Source organism: Corythoichthys intestinalis, chromosome 15 (assembly GCF_030265065.1).
Source record: "Corythoichthys intestinalis isolate RoL2023-P3 chromosome 15, ASM3026506v1, whole genome shotgun sequence".
Lineage (NCBI taxonomy): Eukaryota > Metazoa > Chordata > Actinopteri > Syngnathiformes > Syngnathidae > Corythoichthys > Corythoichthys intestinalis.
Genome location: NC_080409.1, coordinates 17,369,933 through 17,394,968, shown reverse-complemented (window position 1 = coordinate 17,394,968; position 25,036 = coordinate 17,369,933). Strand labels below are relative to the sequence as shown.

The 25,036-nt window shown below is 37.2% G+C and overlaps 2 protein-coding genes across 3 annotated transcripts in view; one reads left to right on the top strand and one right to left on the bottom strand.

The window, feature by feature from the left end:
• Window positions 1-1,501: 1,501 nt before the first annotated feature.
• Window positions 1,502-3,510, bottom strand: LOC130931554 (syncoilin-like). Its single transcript, XM_057860464.1, has 4 exons — window positions 3,088-3,510; window positions 2,017-2,427; window positions 1,827-1,951; window positions 1,502-1,629 (listed from the first exon to the last, which is right to left on the bottom strand). The coding sequence occupies exons 1-4, from the start codon at window positions 3,508-3,510 to the stop codon at window positions 1,566-1,568; spliced, it is 1,023 nt and encodes a 340-aa protein (XP_057716447.1). The 3' UTR covers window positions 1,502-1,565.
• Window positions 3,511-8,437: 4,927 nt separating this feature from the next.
• The window catches only part of si:dkey-157l19.2 (uncharacterized protein KIAA1522 homolog), a 70,132-nt gene continuing 53,533 nt past the window's right edge, over window positions 8,438-25,036 (top strand). Inside the window, exon 1 of one of the 2 annotated variants that reach the window (XM_057858723.1) lies at window positions 8,438-8,708. Coding sequence is in view for 1 of the 2 variants with exons in the window: in XM_057858722.1 (XP_057714705.1) it covers window positions 12,350-12,388 (39 nt within the window). In the remaining variant the exon portion in view is untranslated. Of the gene's footprint in view, window positions 8,709-12,224; window positions 12,389-25,036 lie in introns of those variants that run through there. The other variant, XM_057858722.1, reaches the window with a different exon arrangement.

Sequence of the window (25,036 nt, the reverse complement as noted above, 5' to 3'; positions counted from 1 at the left end):
CCCGCTTCGAAGAGGGATATTAGGAAGCTGCTGCAGGAGAAGTGTCCTCCTGTATGTGTTTTCTACTATGTTAATATTAATTAAACTGAGAAATATAGTGAACTCTGCTCAGCTGTAAGAAATGTAGTGAACCAAGGTTTACCCCCCTTCTTCCCAGTTTTCATATTTATTTTGCTTATGTGGTCTTAAAGCAGCCCATGGGAGTTTTCATTTTTTTGTTGAGTTTGGCTGTGCTTGTGGACAAAAGCAGTAGTTTTCCTGAAAGAAGGTCCATTTTTATTATTCCCAAAGATTTTTTTTTTTTTTTGGTGTTAATTTCATTTGTAGACAATTATGAATGGTATTAAGACAAATGTTTATTTTTGCATTCCTGGATAGTTAGATATGATTAACAATTTTGTATTTCTTTGTTAATACACAAATTTGTGTTCAAATATTCCAATTTAAATTTGCTAGTAAAATCCAGACATTTATTCTGGAGGTTTTCAAAATGTTTCTTTAGTAGTTTTTGAAAACAAAGGTTTGAATCGAACAGCATCACCTGAACCTATACATACACACTGCAAAAACCCATCACCTTAAAGTAAAAAAAAAAAAAAATGCCTCACAGTCCCTTGTTTTCAGGGTAAATCTACTAGAAATAAGTGAAATTATCTACCAGTGCTTAAAGTAAAATTTTACTCCGATTTCTTGAAATAGAAATAGCTAGCTGAGTATATAAGCTTAACTGACTTATTTTAAGCAAAACGCTATATTTAAAAAAAAATCTTTAAATCTATTCTTAATTAAAGGATAGTGTTCAAAACATTATTTGAAAGCATTTTTGTTTCTTGATTTGGTGAAAAATGACCCACTTTTAAGTTTTTGGGCGTAAGAACGTAATATTTACTAAAAGTAGAAGAATCTGACACATTAAGCTGTTAACTAGCCTTTAAAATTCAAAACAAGATGAAGAAAATTATCTGACTAAATTTAAAAATATCAGATTAAGACGTTATGCTGTAACTTTGCAGTGTGAAAGTCAGTATAAATCAATACAGATTTATTTTGCATTAATCATTTAGCGGCATTTTAACCTATCAATTAATTAGGTCCTAATTGGTGAGAAATGTAGCCCTGACCGCCGTTCACCCAGTGTGTTTAGTCTTATTAATGTCCCGTCCCCAGCAAAAAGTGTACATGCAGGTTATTCTGTTATATCGTCCCTACCAATATTGAGACCAAACCTACGCCCTTGGATGAACGTTAAAGAAGTCTACACTCCTGTTCAAAAGCTTTTTTTGTGATAAGAAAAATTGACTCTGAAATATTTGTTTTACTTCTATTTCAACCTGTAACTTATACCATAGTTGGGGGAGATCAGTTGTTTCAAAAGAGGAAGTTAAACGATTCAAAATCATTTAGGAATTACTACACCATTGTCACTGTCCCAGTATTTTTTGACCTGGATGTAGAAAGTGAATTAATGGCATGTAAGACAATAAAATGTAGTCCTTATTACGGTAAAAGATGTTTTGTATTCAAATCACCATTAAAAACAAATTTCATGCAAAACTGTTCTAACATTAGATCGGCTGACAAGAAGTTGATCCCTCTGCCTGCTCATTTGCAGTAGCTTCATTACAGACTCTAGAAAGACAGAAAATGTACATATTAGACTCGTATAAATCAATTTGTTGGTGCTAAATACACACAAGCTAGTGTGCGTAAAAAATATTTACCAATTTGTATTTTTTTTCTCGATGGACTCAGCCGAATTTGATCATTAAATGCAGATATCATCATATGATTTCTAAGGCTATGTAATACACCTGGTTACAACTCACCTGAGATATGCCATTTCTTCTAAAATATCATTTGTGAGTGCTTCCAAATCTTTTTTGTGTCTTTTTTTAATCTCAATGTCCAGCACAAGGTTTCCTAACTCCTGTTTTAGTTCTTCCTCAGCTTCCTGTGTGGATAGAGACTCTGATATCAATCATCCATTAAGCCTGTTTAATTTTTGATGTATTTTACCTTGTGTTGTGTGATCATCTCCTCCCTCTCCTGCTGCATCAGGTTGATCCTTTGCTCCAGACAGGACCTCTGCTCCTCGAGTCTTTGGACCTCCCATTTTAGAGGCTCTAATTTGGCCTTAAAGCTCAATGCCTGCTCACTGCTAATTCTCAAGGCCTTCTCTCCAAACTGCCTCCTCTTCAGCAGTGCTATGAGTCGAGGCTCGTACCAGCGCTCCAGTTCTTGAATGCTAACGCTGAGCCGGCGCTGGAGACGGACAGAGGCTTGGCGGCATAGGCTTACGTCGCTCATGGCTCTCGGTCTGCAGGGCTTCTTGGCCTGATCTCTCAAAGAGTTGAGACGGTTTTGGTGGGACTCCTGGAGCTGCAACAACTCCTCTGTCAGACATTGGACTTGGGCTTTGAGCTCCTCCTGCAATAAACGTCCAATTCATTTAAACTGGGAAGACTGGCAGCAAATGCTCATTGTTCGGGGCCACTGATGGCGCTACATGTCCAATCCGCTTTGACTGGGTTTGTTCATTCACCTCTCCTAGTCTAAATGGATTGGAAATCTAGCACCGTCAATGGTAGCCTATGGACACAAAAAAATAAAACACAATTTGTGTATGAAAGGGTTAAGGTTACAGCTGGGGTGGGCAAATTGGTCCTCGAAGGCTGCAGTGGGTTTTTATTCCAACTGATTCAGCACAGACAGATTGAACCAATGAGGTTTCAGTGGGAACAAGAAGCTCTTGACTGCAATCAACTGATTGCACTTGTAAGAAACCAGATTGGTGAAAGGCTGTCCTCTGATGGGTTTCAACAAAAACTCGCACCCATTGCTGCCCTTTGTGGAATAGTTTGCCCAACCCTGGGTCAGAGGCTCCTAATTAAAAGTAGAAAGTTAGTTCGAGCCCTGTAAAAAAAAAAAACAGGTTTCTCCAGATCTCTGCAAGCCCATGCATTAGCTGACCAACAAGTGACTCACAATAAATGGATCATAGTAAAACCAGAATGATGATCACATGCTGATGCAGAAAAGCCTGCAACATGACAATTTTTGCATAAAAGCACTCAGCTTTTGTCTTACCTCTGTAAGTGCGGCTTGAGCCACCTGGTACTTTTGTTCAGCTAGCGTCACCTGGCAGTGGATGCAGTCTCTGGCAGTGTTGAAAAGTTTCCTCTTCACTTGCTGCACTTCCTCCAGAACATCCACGTGATCCAGTTGAGCCAGGTTAAGCAGTCTCCGCTTCTCCACCAACTTTTCCCTAAGATGGTCTACTACTCGCATCATGGGCTCTTGCAGGAACAGGAACTCTTGTATCAGCTCCTCTCTCTGCATTTCCAAACAAGACACTTGCTGGATGCAATGGTCAAGCATTTCTCCTACACAATCCATATGTGATTCATCCAGTTTAAGAATGCATTCATCTGCACTTTGCCCGACGTCTTCTACTAATTGACTGAATTCTGTGGACGGCTCTACTGTTGGTGCATTGTCCTGATTGTCCATGTTGACTGCAAGACAATCAAAATGATTTTTGGAAGAATCATTTATCAGGTGATGAGCAAACAAATCACACCAGTAAAAGATTTAATTATAATTCAATCTGTTCACTTGAGTAATTTTGCATAACAAGTACAAGGGAAGTAACAGCCAATGAGTTTAGCATATAGTGATGACAGTAAATAAACACCACTAAGCTCAATAACATTTCATTTACCATTGATTAATTACAAGTCATTCAATCCTCAACTGATACTCACTCAGTTAGAAAGTGGAAGTCCAGAAAGATAGTCAGTTGACTTTGTCCATGTTTATTCAGAATCTCTTCACTGTGTTTATATCGCTAGCAAAGACAGAGACCCACTTTGTGCTTATTAATAACAACTGGAGTCAGTGTGGTAATATTATCCCAGAGTTTGCCTCAAGTCAGCCAGACCTCCACAGCGATCAGTACCTCTTGCAAAGTGGTGCACATGTGTCATATGAACCCATTAAATATTGACTATATAACCCCCTGGGTGAAAGAAATCATAGTATTTACAGCACTGTTGTGTAAAACATGTACTAAACCGGAACTTTGTGTACTGTGTGTGTTTAACCCTCTCATGCACTACCTATGACTTAAAAAAAAAAATGTTTTTAACCCTTACAGGACACTCATTTAACTCAATGGCTGCCATCGAAGAAACTAGACGTCCATTCCATTTTGACTGGGAGAACTAGGGCATAGGTTTGGTCACAACATTGGTAGAAACGATATAACAGCATAACCTGCATGTACACTATTTGCTCGGGACGGGACATTAATAAGACCAAACAGATTGAGTGAACGGGGGTAAGGGATACATTCCCCACCGATATGAAGCAAATTAAATGATAGGCTAAATGATCAATGCAAAATACTGTATTGGCCCGAATATAAGACTTTATATACTTATGAATATAAGTTTTTTTACATGGAAATAAGACTGAAAAAGTGGGGGTCGTCTTATATTCGCGGTCTAGACATTATACCCATTCACGACGCTAGATGGCGCCAGATATCATTGAAGTGATGTTCTGTCATGACAGATCTGAGCTACTCTCAAGTTTAACCAGTTTGAATTATTTTATTGCAGTGTTTATCCTTATTCAGATTTGTTTCAAGACGACAGTTACAGTTAGACTTCACTTTGATGGTTAACGCAGTTATTGCAATTTTGTTGTTTTATCACAATAGATTGGTTTATTTACATTTCAAAAACCAGAAGCCCTTCATTTGCGAATGTGATTGCACATTAGTTTACATATTTCAATTTTCAGATATTAAGATTTGAATGATGCAAAATAACATGCTTTTTCTCTCAAATATGTTGTTATAATCATTTGTTTCAGATGTACTGAAATTATTTTCTGGACAAAAATTAATTTGGTGTTCAAAAAGTCTTTTTTCAAACTTGAGTCTTGAAAAAGAGGGGGTCGTCTTATAATCAGGGCCGTCTTATATTCGGGCCAATACGGTAAATCTGTATTAACTTATACTTATAACTTTCATGTGTATTGGTTCAGAGGATACACCGTTTGATTCAAACCTTTGTTTTCAAAAATTACTTAAGAAATATTTTGAAAACTTCCAGAATAAATGTCTGGATTTTATTAGCAAATCTAAATTGCAATATTTGAACATAACTTCAATTATATTAACATACACAATTAAAACAAACTTGTTCATAATCTCTTAACTATCCAAGAATGAGAAAAATTAACATTTGTCTTAAGACCAATCAACATTGTCTAGATTAATAAGTTAAATATAACTGGAAAAAAAACTTCTTAGAGTATCACAAAAATAAATAAATAAATGGAGCCTTCCTTCAGGTAAAACACTACTGCTTACTGCTTTTGTCCACAAGCACAGCCAAACTCAACAAAAAATGAAAAATTTTGTACCTCGATCATGATTAATGTATTATCTGAAAAAATGTCTGCATAGGCTGCAAATAACATTTTTTAATAAATAATGTAGGAAATAAATTTATTTATTTTAAATAACGCAAGTCATCAGCCAATCAAACGTGCGTTTGAGGAGAAAAAATGGACCGGCACACCGGGGATTTTATGGGTGAAACATGGTAATATAACAAGGGTCGCTATGCAGAAATCGCAGACATCAAGGAGTGGTTGAGATTTTCTTTTTCATATATTTACCCTCTTAAACGGTTTTTTCCCCAACTGTTCTTTGTTTAGATGGAGTACCGCACGCATGCTATTTTTAGACCGTGACGTCGCATTGTGAAGCGGAAGTAGACAGAAGTGGGACATTATAGCCCCGCCCTCGCATAGAAAGCATGTTAATTGTGCTACTTTTCTCCAGTAATCTTTCAAAAACGAACATGCCGATCACACATTGCTTTTTGGGAACTTGTAGAAACGACTAGATTATTACGACATAAGAAGGATGTTTTCTTCATGCTTCCCGAAACTAAAAACTTGGAGGAAAAAATGTGAAGAATGAATCAACTTGCGCGGACTTTTAACGCCAGCTCGGCAGTAAACATTTATGCAGTAAACATTTTGTTGGGTTGGCATTGTCTTTCAGAGGACAAAGAGGTAAGCCATTTTGATATTTTTAACTTATTTTTTAGCGTGACGTTGTCCCGTGCTGCTTCTGTCTGACAATGTATGACCTGAGAAGAATTAAAATGATATCTGACTGCCACTGTTACATTTTCTCTTGTCAAAAAATACTTAAGTGAGGGGGAAGTGTAAATAAATTATAGAATTAAGATTTGTTATCAATAAAAAAATTAAAAGTGTTCATTGGCTGTCACTGAGTAGCATTTGCGCTCGCTACGCAAAACAAACAATATAAATGACCCCCAAGAACGGTCAGAGACGTAGGACAACTACAGGATTTATTATTTAATAAAGACAGGTCTGGGGGTAAAGGATAGCTTGTTGAAACAGGAGAATGTCATTGTCAGTCGCTTAAGAAAAAGGTGTCGCTAAAAAAGCTAAGGCTATGCTTCGGTTGGCTAGTTTTTTTCGTCTTTTTCAGCCCTCGACACTCAAGCCATCTCTTTAACTGAACATTTTTATGTTCTTCCACATCTTTGCCAGTGAATTTGGCACCAGGGACATCATTTTCGGAGAGAATTGGTTGGTTTAGCTCTGTAAACATCTTCTTCGTACATGATTTCCATTCATTTCCTATCAGGGACAAACGGTAGCGTATCCCCCCTTAGCAACAGTAGCTTACCTCATTAATATTAATGAGTGGAAGTGACGTGTTGCTTGCGGTACGCCAAGCAATATTTATGAGGTAGATATCCGTGACTTATTTTACAGACACTATTTTTTTGTATTTTGACGGAATTTGTTTAAAAGTTTAAAATATGCGAGTGAATAATTTTTCAAAGTCGTTTTTAAAAAAACAACAACTAAATATTAGACATCAATTAATGATTCTAAGCTAAAAATGACAGACATTTCAAATAATAAATATAATTATTTACTTTTTTTCATGGCTGGGTTGAGGCTAAAGCGGTTGCGCGGTGTCTGTAAACGGGGGTCTCCAGGGTAAAACGGACAAATTGAAAATAGTTCGGGGGCTTAATGCACCATGAAACTGCTATGGCAGCATATAAACATATTGTTCTATCAAACACAACAGTTCTTTTGGCTTAAAATACAGCAGTTTATTTCAAGGGCGTAGGTTTGCATAAGGATGGTAGGGACATAACACTACCAACTTTTCAGGATGCTCAAATTGTCCCCACCAACTTTTAAGCAAAAATTATATAATGAAAACAATTATACATCAATTATACAATTATATAATGATTATAATTGATGATAATTATCAATGATGATTATTTATAATGTCTTCCCATATTTTGTACAAATAGAATTGACTCTTCCATTATTAAGTGTATTACTGTTTTCATTATGTTCAGACTTACATTTACCCCTTTTCACTTGCTGAATGTGCTGGTCCATTTTTTTTCCCTCAAACGCACCTTTGATTGGCTGATGACTAGAACAAACAAACACGCACACTCAGACAACCCCGACAGAAATACATCTCAACATGCCGCCTCCTCCACGCCCTTCAAAGATGAGGGATATTACAATTTTTTTCGGCCAGCCGCAGCAGCAGCAGCCACTGTAAGTAGACGTCAGTGTTGTGAAGGTGGGGAACACGCCACTAATTTTGCTACTGAAAGTCCGACCTGCATCACAGTTAGCAGAACATTAAACTGTGTGAACTTGCTAACCTGCAAAACTCAAGGAGGAATCAGCTTAGAGATAGGTGTCCTCCTGTATTGTATGTGTTTTCTACTGTTAACGTTAATTGAACTGTGCATTTATTCATTAATTAAAATGTATTTATGTATTTTCTCCATCATTCATTTAAAATATTTTTTTTGCAGCCTATGCAGATATTTCTTTAACCCCCCCCCCCCCAAAAAAAAAAAAACAACAACACACGCCCCCCCCCACACACACACACAAACACAACCACTGGAAATTTCGTTTATATGAAGAAAGGGGGATTTCTCTCATTTTCTCACTTGAAAATAACAATTTCAATTTTTTTTTATTTTTACGTAGGCAACACTTCAGCATATTTGTGAGAAATGTAGCCCTGACCCCGTTCACCCAATCTGTTTGGTCTTAGTAATGTCCCGTCCCCAGCAAAAAGTGTATATGCAGGTTATGCTGTTATAGCGTCCCTACCAATGTTGAGACCAAACCTACGCCCTTGATTCATTTTAAAAGAGGGGTGCAAGAGCAGAAACTGCTTTTTCAGCCTTGTCTGTGTTTTCCGCCACATATTTTTTCTCTGTTGGCCGCTAGATGTCATCCTAACATAGCCTGGCGGGCCGCTCACACACCTGAGTGGCCAGCCTCCTCCAGGTGGGCCGCTACATGTTCACCCGAGCGCCACCTCTTCTTGTCATTTCCCCTCCTTGGCCCCGCGGGGAGTCTTCAGACGGCCGACAGCTGGGAAACAAAAAACTTGAGCTGACCTCCAAACAAACCGCGCCGATACTCGAATCCAGTGCAGCTTCCAGCCTCTTGTTTGCCTTTCGCGGAAATGTTTCACCTGAAGTTTGCATGTTCGGGTCGATGAAGTATCGGACTTAAAGTGGAAAGAAAATCTGCAAATGGAGAGAGGCTGAAGGGAAGTCAAGCCATCCGGATCATAAAAGTTTAATAAGGTAGGCATCTTGTCATTTTAAAATGTAATTTTCGCTCGTTATTTTTTTGTGTTGCCTCTCTCTGTGTCACATGGAAATAGAACTGATACACCCGAGTTATAATTGAAACGAATCAGAAAAGCATGATTGAATCCCAATTGTTTTATCTACCGTACTTGAACACTCGAACACAAAATGTAATGTGAGAAATGGATCCTGGTTGCGTAGAGGCATGTCAAGGGAAAAATAGGTGTGGGACATTTGCTCAGCTTGGCCTTGAGGGATCCTAAGCAAAGGTAATTTAAGACCTGTCTTGCTTCTCTCAAGCTCGGAGTTCATGACAATGAAGACTATTGTGTTGTTTCTCATCACTGGTTTGGCTTGACAGCGTGGAGTTCACACACTTGGCTTAATCCATTCAGTGACAATGTGTGTGCGTGCTTGTGTGTGTAATCCAGATACTTGGTCACTGTATTGAAGTTGATTTTCTTATTTCTGTACTTAAGTAATTATTTGTACTGGCAAAACTAGATTCAAAAACAAGTCAAGTCATATTTATTCATGGAGTCCTAAATCATAACAAAGTCTCAAAGGGCTTCACAGGCCAACAGTTGAAAAAATATGACAACTTCCCCTGATCTAAACACCAATCAGGCAAGAAAAAACTCAAAATTTTATTTGAGGGGGGGGGAAATGTGTGCTTTACTTCTCATTTTTTTGTGAAAATACACTCGATACTTTATTTAACCTACATGGATGACGACCAGGGGTGAAAGTGGGCCAGAATGGTCAGGAACGCAGTTCCGGTATAAGATTCAGGGCCAGAACGCAGTTCCGGTATAAGATTCAGGGCCGGAATGTAAAAACGCTATGTAAAAAAAAAAAGATGCTAAGCTGCCACAAATGCATTTCAGCTCCTAGAAGAAAACAATCTACCAACATCAGATTTACATACACAAGTGTTAACAACAAGCATAATAAAGTGCTTGAGCAGCGTAATCCGTTTCCACCAATATTTATTATTGATTTTATTCCACGGACGGCATGGAGGTTTCCCCAGCTGCTGCAGTTATCCGAGTGACAATGATGAGTCACGTCAATGTGCGAATGCACGCAGCAAAGCAAAACGCCTGGACTCGTTTATCCGTTCAATCCGTTCTTAAGTAGTTAAAATTGAGATTTGGGAAAATAAAAATTAAGAGATGGAGGTTGGGGTTATTGCTGTTTTTGTTAACTTTTATTTTGCTAATCATTGAAAAAATACAATGTTGAATGAAAATCAGTTTTTGTATTTGTAATAGAAATAACTGTGCTAAAACAGTTTTCTTTGCATTTCAGTAGTTTAAGAGGTTTGACCACCACCTACCCCCAAAAATTAAATAAATAAATAAAATTTCTGGCTCCATGGCGACCTTCACGTCGGGGAGTTCCGGCAAGAAATTCTAGCCACTTCCACCCCTGATGACGACACATTAGAGAGGACATATATGGCCTTTTACCTGTTGATCTATTTCTCAATGCTCTCTGCTTTAGGGTTGTCAAAAGTCTCGAAGTACTAAAATGTTGTAAAGTTTTGATGCTCAGTTATTTGTATTTGCACTACCACCGGTCACCAGAAATTTGGATAAAATTGGATTTTTCACTATTCTTGATAGTAATGGAAATGGAGGTTATTTGCGTATTTTCGTTGTTAGCTGTCATTGACGGCACTAGACATCCAATTCATTTTGACTGGGAGTTGCCCCTCCCAGTTAGAATAAATTGGGCGTCCAGTGCCATGAATGGCACTCAGACATGAACATTTACAGCCAGTCCTTCCAGTTTATATGAATTACATGTCTACCATTGTCATTGACAGGCAAACAGTTAATTTTAGGTCAGTTCTTTGTTAATTTGAGGTACTTATGGGTCACTTCCTGTGGATTTTTGGCACTCCAGGGTCACTTCCTGTACATTTTGGATCATTTCCTGTAGATTTTAGTGCATATCCGGGTCACTTCCTGTTCATTGTTCACTCTCTGTTGATTTTAGGGCATTTCTGGGTCACTTCCTGTTGATTTCGAGTCACTTTCTGTTGATTTTGGCTTACTTTGTGATGGTTTTGGGGCATTCCCGGGTCACGTTCATACCGCTGGTCTTAATGCACAAATCCGATTTATTCGTGTTTTACAGACTCTAGTGAGGCATTAAACTTGATGGTTTGAACAGGACAGGTCGCATAAAAGTGGACCATTTCAAATCTGATCTATGTCTCTTTCGTATGTGGTTAAAATACGATCTGGACCACATTTTTCCAGAATGTGGCTGCGGACTGAACTGTCAAGTCTACCTAATCGGAATTCATGCAGCAATTACGTCAGCAAAGAGCGAAAGAGGCAGGGAGCTTTGGCAGCGATACGGTGTTAGCGTTTGCGGCTAGTTTGACCTCGGCTTTTAGGGAAGAGGCGGGCTTTACAGCAGTTATAAAAAAAAAATAGAATGGGGAGGGTAAGCCTGAGAATGATTGGTATTCTTTCTGTGCGCCAAATGAGCAATATTTCAATATTGATTACTTGGCCGAGACTCTGGGCACACTGCCCGTATGTGTGTGCGTCGCATGTCAAAAAAACAGATATGAAGAAAAATCAGATTTGTGCATTAAGACCCACGGTATGAACCTAGCCTTACTCTACGTTTTGCGTCACTTCCTGTTTAGTTTTGAGCAATTCTAAGAGGTTCTTATTTGTCAATAATAATGACTACCAATGAAGTAATACAGAGTTATAAAAAAAAAAAAAAAAAGAAAATTTTTTTATTTTATTTTATTTTTTTAATTATATCGTATCACATCTCGAGTGTTTTTTGAGTATCGATATCGAGTTGAAAGTTTTTGTATGTGTGACAACAGTCATCAGCTGTGTGTGTGTTCAATGTGTTGTGTCCTGTGACATTCTAAAAATAACAGGTTGTTGCTTTAAAAAATATATAATCTAAACGCAATGACAAAGTTATTGTTTTTCCTCAAATGTTTTTAGCTAATTCGCGAATTACTTCATTAATTAGTGTGTTCAAAACATTGGTAAAACTAAGGGAACATGTATCTGAAAAAAAAAAAAAATCCTTGGCCAACGCTAGCAAGCTTGTTTTTCTTTCTCACATGATCATTATATATTTGTGCATGTGTACATTGAAATACTGCTGTGTGCTGTTTGAATTTCATACTTGTTTAATCATCTAGCGATAACTTGTGATGCGTCCTTTGTTTGTCTAATGCTGCTTTGGACTTTGGTTTTTGGAAGTGTAGGTCCCAAACATACCCCTCTCGACCCCCAAAAAACAACAACCACCAACAGTTGAGGTCACACAGCAAGAAAAAGCTTTTGGATTTTACTGTAGCTTGTGTACCTGTAGCTATCGGTGAGGCTGAGGCAGTTGTTTAGTAAGGGTGTGCCGTATACTGCTGCTCTTTTTCTGCCGTCCTGCCATGCCGGGGCATGTATGTACCCACCCATAGAGATTACAGGTGAATTATGCAATCACCGCAGGCGCAGCATTTGCTTTGTCTCAAAAGGAAGACCTACAATGTGAAGGGATAGAAAAGACTGTAACACAGGCATGCCTACTAGGTTGAAGAAAGGATATGCTTTCTGCTGAAGTCAAGCTAATTTTTTTTCTTAGTCCAAATGGATGGAGATGGAGTGGATGAACTCTATGGTGTTACAGTAGGTACACACTCATGATCATGTGCTTGTTTGTATGTAGATTAAGTGTTTGTCTTTGCATCAACCTGGGAGAAAAATCAGGATTGATGAGTGACACTGTTGGTCAATGAGATTAGCTGCTGAGTAACTCATCGGCAGTTTCCTATTGCAAACAATATTTAGCATGCACAAACGTGATGATTATTGTCTTTACATTTTGTGCAAAGAATATAAAATTATTTTGCATCCTTCATTCAACTATTGGGCTAGAGGAGCTTGGTTTTGAAAAGATCTTACTCTCGGGTAGTGTACACTCTAAGTCACAATCAGGACAAAGTTGAGTATTTTTCCTCCCTTCTGATTAAAGTCAGCCAAGGACTGATATTTGAATTTCTCCCAATGATTATGCTGACAATTATTACATTGCGAGATGTGTTAGGAGCAGTACTAGTCAGAACTGGTTCAATGCGGCATACTTTTTACGCTTATGTGTATTTTTGCTAGGAAGAAATGTGACTCCGTCACAGACGGCTATTTCACCAATCCAATCTAAGTACTAGTGTTGGTTAACTCATTTGACTAGTGAAGTGGAGTCAGACATTTACATGATTACATCGAAGCAACATATTAAAGTTACGTGTTTTTCACGTAAAACACTGAAGGTATGCTAAGTAAGCCTCAGGGGTTCGGTGAAGGTTAAGAAACGCAGAGCCGTATTTTGTACGCTGACTAAATCTAGGTAAGGTGGCGTTTTAGACCAGGTTTTACGACTGGTTTGTCCTCAATTTACAGGTTTTTTTTGTCCATTTCTTTCAACTGAAAGCCCTCTATATAATGGGAGGAGAAATTGGTTTGCTCAGTGGAAACTTGACTGGCACTTGGTATGAGGAAGTATACCAGACCTACAAACAACATGAACTGCGTAGATAATTTAAAAACAAACAAAGATATGCCTCTTTTTATGCCATGAAAATAGTATGTGATGCAAGGATGCGACAATAAAATAAGAATGTAGACATGAAAACACAAATGGAACAGTGTGAAATGAAATGAGTTTGATTTTCCAATGTGGAAATTAACAGCAAAAGGCAGAATTATTTGGAATAAATTCGATATCTGGAAGAAATCTGAACAGGAATTCACTTAGATGTTAGCTCGGTTGGTTTTGAATTCGTAAAAAAAAATGGCTTCATTATGAAATTACGAAGGGGTTCAGTGAATGGTGCTGTGAAACTTGTGGGGTTCGGTATAGGCCTGCACAATATATCGTTTTAATATCGCCATCGCAATGTGCGTATGCACAATAGTCCTATCGCAGGATGCACGATTATTATTATTAATTTTTTTAACACGAAAGCTTTTGTTTGCTTCATAAAAGCAGAAAGTGTGCAGAGACCTGGCTTCCTGTATCCCCTTTATATGCAGCAATCTTCATCATTCACAGATAAACCCCCTTAGCCTGGATTAAACGGTATTATATGAATACAATCATATATCGCGGTTTTGCAATTTTTTGCACTTTCAGTGTTTAAATAAATGAATAATGAGTAATTAAATACAATTAAAGTAAATTGAAGCACCTTAAATCTATAAGCCAAGAATAAAAAATTAGAGAACCTCAGATAAAACATTTTATAATGAAGAATTGGATAAATAGTTTGAAGAATACAAAAAAAAAAGAATACAGTGGTCCCTCATTTTTCGCAGCTAATGGGGATCCGAACCCGCTGTGATAAGTGAAAAACTGTAAAAGCGACCCCCATGTTCAATGTATTTATTCAGATTTAGCATTGGAAAGATACATACAGTATAAGACATGTTTTTTTCACTTTTTTCCCCCAAATTAAAATAAGAAAGTGTATATACAGTATATTTTAATAAATGTTTTTAAGCACTTCAAATGTAACACTGTAATTATGTTAAGCTTTAAACATGTTACTGTCCCACCAAATTATTTTTTTAAACAAGAATAAAGTAGAAAAATGCTTGTCTTTCTTCTTCATTGAGTGAGTCCACTCAAATCCGCTCAAGCTACTCACTAACACAGAGTTGCCACAGCAACTATTTAACAAGTTAGAAGATGATTGACGCATGCGGTGCTTTGAAGTTTCGACTTCCAAGCATCTGTGGGAAGATCAAACCTTAACGCCTGCAAATCATCGTGAACTTTAATAAGCAACTCCAGTGCACTGACTGACCAACAAAGGGCAGCAGGAGGGAGAGTGAGATTACGTGATCGGCTCGTGACAGCTCACTTGGTATTTTTTAATTAAAAACAAAATCCGAGATGGACTGAGTGTGCGAAGTTTGAAGCGCGAAGTAGCAAGGGTTCACTGTACAAGGATAAATGAGAAAAACAAGCGGGAAACAATGTAATAAAATACTGAATGCAATACACTAATACAAAAACATGGTGAGTCAACCGAGGTCTTCCCAAACAGAGCTATTCAAGTCATCTGGTGAAAATTCTTCTAGTTTAAATTTTGTAATACATATCGCAATAGTATATCACAAACCCCCAAAAAGTCGCAATGTAATTTTTTTCCAATATCGTTCAGCCCTAGTTCGGGACCTTTAGAAAGATTAACAACCAATGCACTTTAACATTTGCTACCATCAGTTTGCCAAAAAATGTCGATCACGAGGTCTACGTAAAACTTGTGAAACATACATGAGGATCAACACCAAGTTTGTCCGACTCTGTGATTGTGGCATTAAATGAAGCAACTGCTCATTAGGAAAGGACTTTGTGCTATTGCGGTACACTAACAGAGGAGCAACTGGTTGTGTCGAATGTTTTTGGAACGCGTCTCACAAGTTTTTCTACTGCATACTACTCTTTCTAAATCTTTGTATTTTCCGTGAGTCTGGATGCCCTGTGGCAATATGGTACTGTTCACGTTATTTTGGTAGTATGACTCTGATTTTGCGGGTCTGGAGAAAAAAAATGAAACTAAGTGAGAGAGAAATTCAAATGGCTTGCTTTTGACAATGGAGAAAATTGCTAACAGTTCATGTAAGTGAACGTTTTGAAGTTATCGCCAAATGACTCATACCCCACCACTATCCTTTGACTTGTTGTGGCATGTGGCTGGTCTCTCGAACTCATGTGCATGAGGGGATGTGCAGCGTGGAGCTGAGGGATGCGCTGAGGTGGTGAAAGGGTGAACAGAGGGGGCGAGTTAGACGGAGATGGTGGGAGGGTGCAAGCAAATTTGGACAGAAGACTTCCGCGGTGGGTAATTATCAATCTCTTAGGAATGCAGCCTGTTTTCGTTGAAGACATGCTGCTGCATGGCTACAGTGGCCTCACGGCACACCAACTTGCATTTACCGTCAACTCACTTGTGCTGCATTTCTGCTTTATTTACACCAGGATAGACTTACAGCATTGTTCTATTGAACACTACATTGTCTTCACCTGATACTTTACCCACTTCACTTGAGACAAAAGTACCATATAATATCAGTCTTGTTGTGTGCTGCTTTCTGAAGTGAACTTGCGGGAGAGAAGAAATATGAATGTTCACATGTCATTCATATCTTTGTCTGTTACGTTACTATAACTACCTATAGCTCACAAGCGGATCTTATAATATGGCTTTGCGTCACGTTGCAGAAAATCTGGGCTGTCCTTGCAATATGTGCTCAACAGCAAGCCACACTTAGTTTTTCCAGGAAAGGCCTTCAATATTGATGTGTACAAACTATTTGCCTGTGGACAAAATAAACAGACGTTTTGTCACATTTTAGTTGAGGTTTCTATACTGTGCAAAGTAAGACAGTCTTGAGTTTAAAGTGCCTGTGACACAAAAAAGCATGTTTATTTCATAATACACGCGGTATTTTATGCTCCTGAATGAAATGGACCACTTGGATGTGTTAAAAAGCAATCAATAATTCGATATATTTATTCAATTTTTTGAATCCCGCGCTTCGAAAATGACAGACTTCCGACTTCGGTCTCGCATTGAGGAAGAGGGCGCTGTGACGTGTACGGGAGAAGGAGTCCTCTTCACTATACAGCCGTAATGTTGTATGAGAAGGACTAAAGATTCAGCTGATTTTGCGGATTAATTCGTATATTTTTCGCATCACGCCAGCCAAACGGCTGCAGAAAAATCTTGCTGTAGGAGGGAGTGGCGTGTGAGTCTCTTTGGGGTTTCAAAAGATTCCCATTCACCGGTGGATATTGGCCAAAAAAAGCCCTACTACTGTGAGATCATGGGACTTACGAGGAAGTGAGTAAACATTGTGTTTTGTATTATGTCAAATACTGGGATCATATTAATATGTTGCCGCCGGGCGGGTTGCTGATCGGCGAAGACAATCGACAACCCAGTCGTCATGTGAAATGATCTGGGCTAGTTATGTGTCATTTTCCGCTTCGAAGACTTTGAAACACCACTCGGTTCGGTTTAGCATGTCGGCTAGCTGTCACGCCTCTTGGTTTGTTTACATTCTCCGGAAGGGAAATGACATAAGCCCGATTTAGGTGGCATAAAATATCGTTCGGGAGGTGAGACAGTAAAGGTGAAGTTCACAGTTTTGACCATTATGGAGTAATTTTGCCATGTCGTCATGAATAAATACATTTTTATTTTTTCATATTCCATTTGGCACAAGACTGTTATTTGTCATGACCGTGCCATTTATTTAGCTATTGGGGAAAAATACTTGGATAAAAGGATTATCCTGTAAAAATGTTGGAGTAGAGAGACTGAAACAATGACATTTTGCGGCTCTCTTCGTCGCGTTTTCCTCGTTCTGAATAATTCCCCCTCAATGGGCTGCATACTAAATCAGATGAGTTCATTACTCTGCTGACGTCATCCACCTGTTGGTGACGCTAGAGCCCTATAATGGTAGGCGTGGCTAACCGGCAGATTAAAAAACTAATTTCTCGTCATCTACGCTTTGCTATATTGTTGTATATAGTCGAATCGTCTCAAAATATGATTCTTATTCACATAATAATGCTATTTAAGACTTTTTTTCTCCTGTCGTACGCACTTTAATGCAGATGATCAAAGTAACGTTACTGGGAATACAATTTATAATGTAGCAGACACTCAGAAAAGCTACATTTATCGTAACATTTAAATTGTTTTGTTCTTTTGCTTTACTATAAGTTTAATACATTTTCAGCAGATCAGGTTTTCTTGTCATTTGCTCAGTAAGCACAGTACTTTGCATATTTTTCATCAAAAACAAGTCAGTGCTCTTTTCTAATCAAATTTCAGATCGGTGTGGCAGTGAAACTTTCTTTTCTATAAAATGTTCCACACGGGGCAGTTCGAGTAAAGTGATTGGCCAATTGTTAGTGGTGACACTCGCACGTGCTTTCACCAACCACCACTTAATGTAAACTCTTTGCATTGAAAGATTTACACTAGTTCCCCCTTTTAGGTAGGTGTCTCAACTGCTTAAAGGGATGAGGATCCATATCATTTTTTCCTGTAATGCCCAATTGCATTGCATATAATGCCCAAAGCACACAGGCATCACAAAATTTGGAAAATGTTTTACTCTGTCACAGCATTTCCTACGTAATGAAAATGAAACCAGATCTCACTGTACAGCTCATCCATGAGCCAACCCAACTGACTTAATGCAAAAAGTGGGGTAGAAACTCCGCTTGTCGTGAGCCAATAGAGGAGTACCTATTAAAGATTCAAAATACTCGGTTATATATTGAACCGTTCGATACACCCTCTTTGATTCAAAACGCAAAAACATTTGATCCCAATTGAAAAAGTTCCCAAAATGTATTTTCCAAACTTTTTTTGTGGTCTCTCTTGCTATAATGCCCGGCGCATCTTTGCCTTATAAAAAAAAAAAAGCTATGAGAAGGCTCCTCCCCGCTATCGGAGCCAGGCAGTTGTAGTTCATTTTTAACTTGTTTTTAACTGGAATTCTTATTTGCTCATGCTCACCTCAACTGTGTACCATATTATTTCTAAGCTACCAGAAAGAAAAAAAAGCTGTAGTGTAGATATGTCATATATTGTTAAAATTAGGACATGTGAAGTCTAAACACAACTGTAAGCAGTCATTGGTATCACATATACATTTACCACTCATTATTTGGTACAAATTCACAAACTTCTTGTTTACAATATGCCCCCTCCCCTCGGCTGGTTATACTTATAATTAAAATATAAGCATTATTCTTACAGGGATGCAATGGTTTGTCGTCAGGGCCCAAGGCCTTCAAGGCCTTCTATGCTGGCCTGAACACATTTAAAAGGACTGACCTACATTTACAACTTGTTTTGTATGAAATTATTTCCCGCTGTCTGTTATCATTTCATAACTGTTCCACTAGTGAGTGTTGTTTTCCTGTATTTAAATTACAGTTTGTAACATTAGCTTCTATTGGAGTTTTGATGTACAGCAATTTGTTTCAGCTGCAGTTCCTTTTGAAGTAGAACATTGAGTTGGGGTTATTTTTTAGATTCTGTGTTGCTGTTAAACTTATGTTGCGCTCTTAATTCACCCTTAAATAATCACATATCAATTGAGCGACTTTGTTCCCTCACTATATCAGTTATTTTTGATACATTTTTATTATTTTATGCTTACTATTCATTGTGTGTTTAAATATATTTACAATTTTTAAAAAGTATTTTTTTAGGAAGGAGTACAACTATTAATATTAAAATTCTCTACAGTACTTTTTAGAGTTTTTGCAGTGTACTATATGAAGGTCTACTTACAATTTGGGCTCACTTTTGTTTGATGTTGGGCATAGAAGACAAAGACTGAAAATAATCCCTGACTGAAATCTGCAGGTGCTAAATTTTATCTTTGCAAAGCAAAGTTAACCAGCTGCTGGTCTGGTGCAAGCAGACTGGAAACAAACCAAAACTAACCATCTTTTTAAGATAGTATTGACCTTTCAAATGTGTTATTTCCTGCTTTCAGACTGACTAATGATATCCAGCTGATCATTGACTGCTAAATCTGGTGACGTGAAGTGCAGTATTAAAGCATGTGGATGTTACCATCCTTGTGGTTAAACTGAGCTTGTTCTTGTCCAAACAAAGGTGGCAGCCTGTATGTTCTGCCACGCCCTCTTGGCAGTGCTTTAGCCAACAAATGAACCAAATTGGACCTATCTTTATTCAGGTTTACTAAAGTTCAAGGAGAATTTTCTTGTCGACATGTATTTTTAACTCATTCACCGCCATTGATGGTGGGTGATACAGATCAAATTAGGGCTTAACCATATTGGAAAACATTGACGTTGCGACTTTTTGTCTTTTTGTGGGTTTGCGATATATATACTGTATACAGGGATGAACGTGGGCTGGAATGCTGTTCTGGCATATGGTGCTTTGATCCCGAAAATATGACGACAACTGTCAAAGATCAATGTTTAAAAAACAAAACAAAACAAAAAGCTACCACACACGCATCTCCAAAAAGAACAATCTAGTAACGTTGGATTTACATGCACAAGTATTAACAACAACCCTAATAAAGTGCTTGTGTAGCTAATCTGTTTTTTTTTAATCGCCGATTTTTATCGTTCATTTTTCTTCCCAGCGTCTGTCTGCATCTGACAAGTTGCGTTGCTGTGAACAAAGCACATGCAGGCAGCAAAAAATAAGAATCTGGACTCTGCTGTCCTTTCAATTGGCTGACATGGATAGTTTGCTCTGATTGGTTCAAATGCACATTTATTAAAAACAAATAGAGGGGAAAAAAAACAAGCTTGTTGAATTAAAAGGGCAAGACAACGGAAAATTGATCAGATCTTTAAGAGAAAGGAAAAAGTTAATGAGGTTTATTTTATTTTATTCTATTTGGGAGGTTCAGAACATCTTCCTTGTCAATGTACACTTTGGACTTATTTTTGTTCATTTATGTGAGGCTACTATTTATTTCCTTATACTTAAAAAAAAGTCAATGTTTCAATTCAAATTTTATTCCATTTCACTGTGCATAATGTAAGTCATTTGTACTTATTTTTTTATAAATGTTCAGTATGTTACTCAAATCTTTATTAATTAATTAATTAAATTTATTTTTGAAGTCAATGTTTACATTATCTTCAGTTTTAATGTACATCCTATGTTCTTCAATAGTTAAAATTGAGGTTTTGCATTTTGATTTGAGGAAATGGGGGAAAATCAAAATTAGATGAAGTTTTAGATTGAATTTTGTAAATCAGTGAAAAAACACAATTTTGAATGGAAATTATTTTCTCATTTATGCCTTGTTTCAGTGTAATACAGTAGCCTAATGCATGTGAACCCACACAAGCACGGGTAGAACATGTAAATCCCACACAGGAAGGCCAGAGCCTGGGATTTAACCCTTGATCTCACAACTGTGAGGCAGACGTGCTAACCATTGTGTATGTGAAACCTGTTGTGTTTTATTGTGTGATATATTTATTACTGTGCCAAAAGCAGTTTTTGCATTTTGGTGGTTTTATGAGGCTTAACCCCTCCGTACCCCACCACTGCCACACAAAAAAAAAAGAAGAAGAAGAAAAAAAAGGGCTCCGTGCCGACCTTTATGTAAGGGAATTCCGGCAAGAAATTGTAGCCACTTTCACCCCTGGATACATATTGCGATATTTAAACTAGAAGAATTTAGAGACGTCCCGATCCGATCACGTGATCGGAAATTAGGCTGATCGGGCCATTTTTCAGAGGACCGGAATCGGGTGAAAAGAATCTGGTTTTATGTGGGTCTGGGGTGCAAAAATACGTGATCAGGACATCAGTAGTGCTCATATAATACAGTTTAATCCAGGCTAAGGGGGGTTTTCTGTGAATGATGAAGATTGGTGTATATACCGTATAAAAGACGGCCCTGATTATAAGACGACCCCCCTCTTTTTCGAGACTCAAGTTTGAAAAAAAACTTTTTGAACACCAAATTAATGTTTATACAGAAAATAATTACGATATCCGAAACAAATGATTATAACAATATATTTGAGAGAAAAAGCATGTTATTTTACCTCATTCAAATCTTAATATCTGAAAATTTAAATATGAAAACTAAAGTGCAATCACATTCGTAAATGAATGGCTTCTGGTTTTTGAAATGTAAATAAACCAATCTATTGTGATAAAACAAAAAAATTGCAATAACTGCATTAACCATCAAAGTGAAGTCTAACTGTAATTGTAGTCTTGAAACAAATGTGAATAAGGAAAAATATTGCAATAAAATAATGCAACTGGTTAAACTTCAGAGTAGCTGAGATCTGTCATTACAGAACATCACTTCAATGATATCTGGCGCCATCTAGCGTCGTGAATGTGGAGAGTAGCTGAGATCTGTCATGACAAAACATCAATGATATTTGGCGCCATCTAGCGTCGCGAATATAAAACGACCCCCTCTTTTTCAATCAGATTTCAATGCAAAAAACAACGTCTTATATTTGGGCCAGTACAGTAAAAGGAATCCAGGAAGCCATGTCTCTTCACAATTGTTCAATTGATGTTCAAAGGATATATTGTGCAGGCCTACATCAAATCCATTGTAACTGTGATGGCTGGAATTGAGTGACCATGTTTCACAGCCATTGACGGCGATAGAGGTCCAATCCAATTTGACTGAGGATCAAACAATCGCTGCTACCCCTCCCAGTCGAAATGGATTGGACAAGTATCGTCGTCAATGGCAGCCAATGAGTTAAAAATGGTTAAGAATTTTCACTAGACATGCAATTAAATACTACCAAGTACTATTTTAGCTCATCAGAGATTGTAAAACCAGCATTAGCCTCATTAATCTTTTATTACACCTCAGTTAGGTAATGTAGCGGACGATTTACATATAGGCTTACATTATTGAGCAAAAGTCAAAAGATTTTTGTCTTAATATGCTAAGAAAATGTACTTCTTCATTGTTCAATAAACCAATGGGTGATGTCAAGATTCTGCGTCGTTGATCATCCCATTGATTAAGTACTGACTCAAACAGTGAAGAAAAATTCTTAATACCACAAAATGCTTAAACACTGTAGATTTGGAAAATCTTTCTCTTGGCCAGTGTTTAACGTCATTTAAACATAGCATGCAGGCACTAAGTTTAGGATGATATGCTGTCTTTGAAATATGCATGTTTTTGAGAACATGGCCTTGAAGTGGATGCCCGCTCTGAGTCCTTTTAAGTTCTCTTGGAGGGTTTGAAGTTTCAGTTTTTCCAAATGGGTTCAGCCTGACACATTAAAACAACTGAAATTAGTACAGTTGTGGCTGACTTCTTGTGGTCTGAATCCCACTTTAAAAAGCAAGTCTGACAAATTCAGAAAAATACTATTTGAAGCTTACCCTTCAAACAGGTTTTCAGCATTTTGAATAACAAGATCATTGTACCCAAAAATGTTCAAAATAACGGATTCTACTTTTTCAAAAGCATTCTATTGAATTCCAGATTAGTGGTACGTCTCTCTAGATTTGTTTTAATCTCCCCAATGTGTGACACTATGCTCTGAATCCGGGTAAGGCTGTTTAACTCTGCTTAACTCCCTTATAAAACCAGAGTAGAGACATATTTGCTCTGGAATGTTTTCCTCAAGCTTGAAAAAGGGCAACTCTCGACAGTCAAAAGCTGCCATTTCCTAATATGAACACTGTTGCAGTTTATTTCTTGCCTTTACTAAACAGGTATGAATTCTTGTACTTGCACACTCATCAATGCTGGAGATACAGTGGCTATAAACACCTTTATTCAAATGCCAGGTTTCCGCCACAAATTTAGATAAATAACTTCAGAACTTCATTCCATTTTTAACTCATTGCTTGCCGTTGACGTGAATGCTCATGTGTCAATGCCATTGATAGCGTTAGACGTGAAATCCATTGTGCCCGCTAGCTCTCCCAGTCAAAATGGACTGGACATAGTGTCATTACTAGCTTTCAATGAGATAACAGCCGTTGATAAAATTTTTGGAAAATATCTGGAACAGAGATGAAAATGGCTAAATCGTACTAGCTGTGGTGACATGGATTGAAAAGTAAAAGGTTTTAGAGCTGGCTGGCTGAAGTATTCAAGATATTTAATGTTAGTTATTACAGACAGTTTTACAAGTTGCCACATTTGAAATAAAATGGATATATTGGTGTGTGCCACTTCTTATGAAATGTGTCTACATTAATGCATTTGTCCACTTCCAAAACACCAGGGTTAATATACAGTTATACATTTCGCCTAAATTGCTTGTATTTTAACATTTTGGCCAGACACTGTATCTCAAAACTATATTGATCCCTCGTTTTTCGTTTTTGGTGTGTTTAATGTATTTATTCAGATTTAATAGCATTGGGAAGAGTTGCATGTAACTCTTGTTTTTTTTTTCTTTATCCCCCCAAAGTCTAATAAATAAATAAAAAAACAACAACTTTTATGTATATTTTAAAACATGGTTTTTAAGCACTGCATTTGTAATAATTATGATATGAATGATAAATATATAGTATTTATATATATATATATATATATATATATATATATATATATATATATATATATATATATATATATATATATATATATATATATATATATATATAAAATAGGGCTGTCCCAAACGACTAATTTCCTCCCGATTAGTCAGCTGACTATTTTTACGATTAGTCGACTGATCTAATTTTTTTTTTTTTTTTTTAAACTACTGTAATAATGATTTTTTTGTTCAAGCTTCTTAATTCACAAAAAACATTTTGGAACACCTAAATTCTTTATTAACGTATAAATAAATAACATAAATACCAATAATAAATCACAAACAATGAGGTCAAATGCTGCTGGCATTAACTAGAGCAAAAAAATGTAAACGGAAACACGGGGACTTCACCTCTTTAACAGGAGTCAAAACAATTCTTACTCTTTTTGTGGTATGCCATTGTCTATATATTTCTAAATGTTAAAATGAATTGCAATGTCCCGGACAACCATTTTCAGAATACTTTGTGTGAGTTCAGATGCTTTTTTTGGTGTGCATCCCGCATTTTTGGGGATGGGAAAAACTGTTCAACTTTTGTTTTAATCTGAAAATAAATAAAGTAGAGGGCACACTGAAATATTACCACAATTATTTTGAATGAAAGGCACACATACTCACAGTAACAAAACATAAATATATAGTATTAATTTTATAGTATACTACAAAATGTAAGACTTTATAATATTAAATAACTAACATCAGTGCATTCATGGATTACAGTAAGCAGGCCAGTGGTGTTTCCATATATATTTTTATTATATTATGTATATACAGGATATATGTATATATTTTCCCCAAGTGGGAGCTTCCATGATCCTAATAAATTTAACAATAATTTAAAAAAATATATAATTATATTAATTATTTTATTAAATATAAATGCACGTTGATACGACGCACATAAAGGCAAGTTCCATTTAAAAAATCGTTAAAAAGTTGTATGGACTTACAATCCGCTAGCTTGTTGTTTCTTGTTGTCTTCAAAAATTACACTTGGGTGACGGCGCTTCAGGTGTTTGTTCATAGCCGACGTGCTACCGTTGTATGCGAGCTCAGCTTAGCAAAGAGTACACAAAGTGGCACCCTCCATATTTTCCTTGAAATAATTCCAGGCTCTGGCTATTCTGGTCCGCTTTTTTGGCTTTATGCCGCTTTCACGTGTTACCAACTCTGCCCTTTTTGGAAATTGA

Excerpts from the sequence above, each read along its gene's own strand:
- LOC130931554 (XM_057860464.1), bottom strand. The coding sequence starts at position 3,510 with ATGGACAATCAGGACAATGCACCAACAGTAGAGCCGTCCACAGAATTC. Across the intron at positions 2,428-3,087 it reads CTCAAGCCGCACTTACAGAG|GAGGAGCTCAAAGCCCAAGT; the intron begins GTAAGACAAAAG and ends CGTTTATTGCAG. Across the intron at positions 1,952-2,016 it reads AGATGATCACACAACACAAG|GAAGCTGAGGAAGAACTAAA; the intron begins GTAAAATACATC and ends CTATCCACACAG.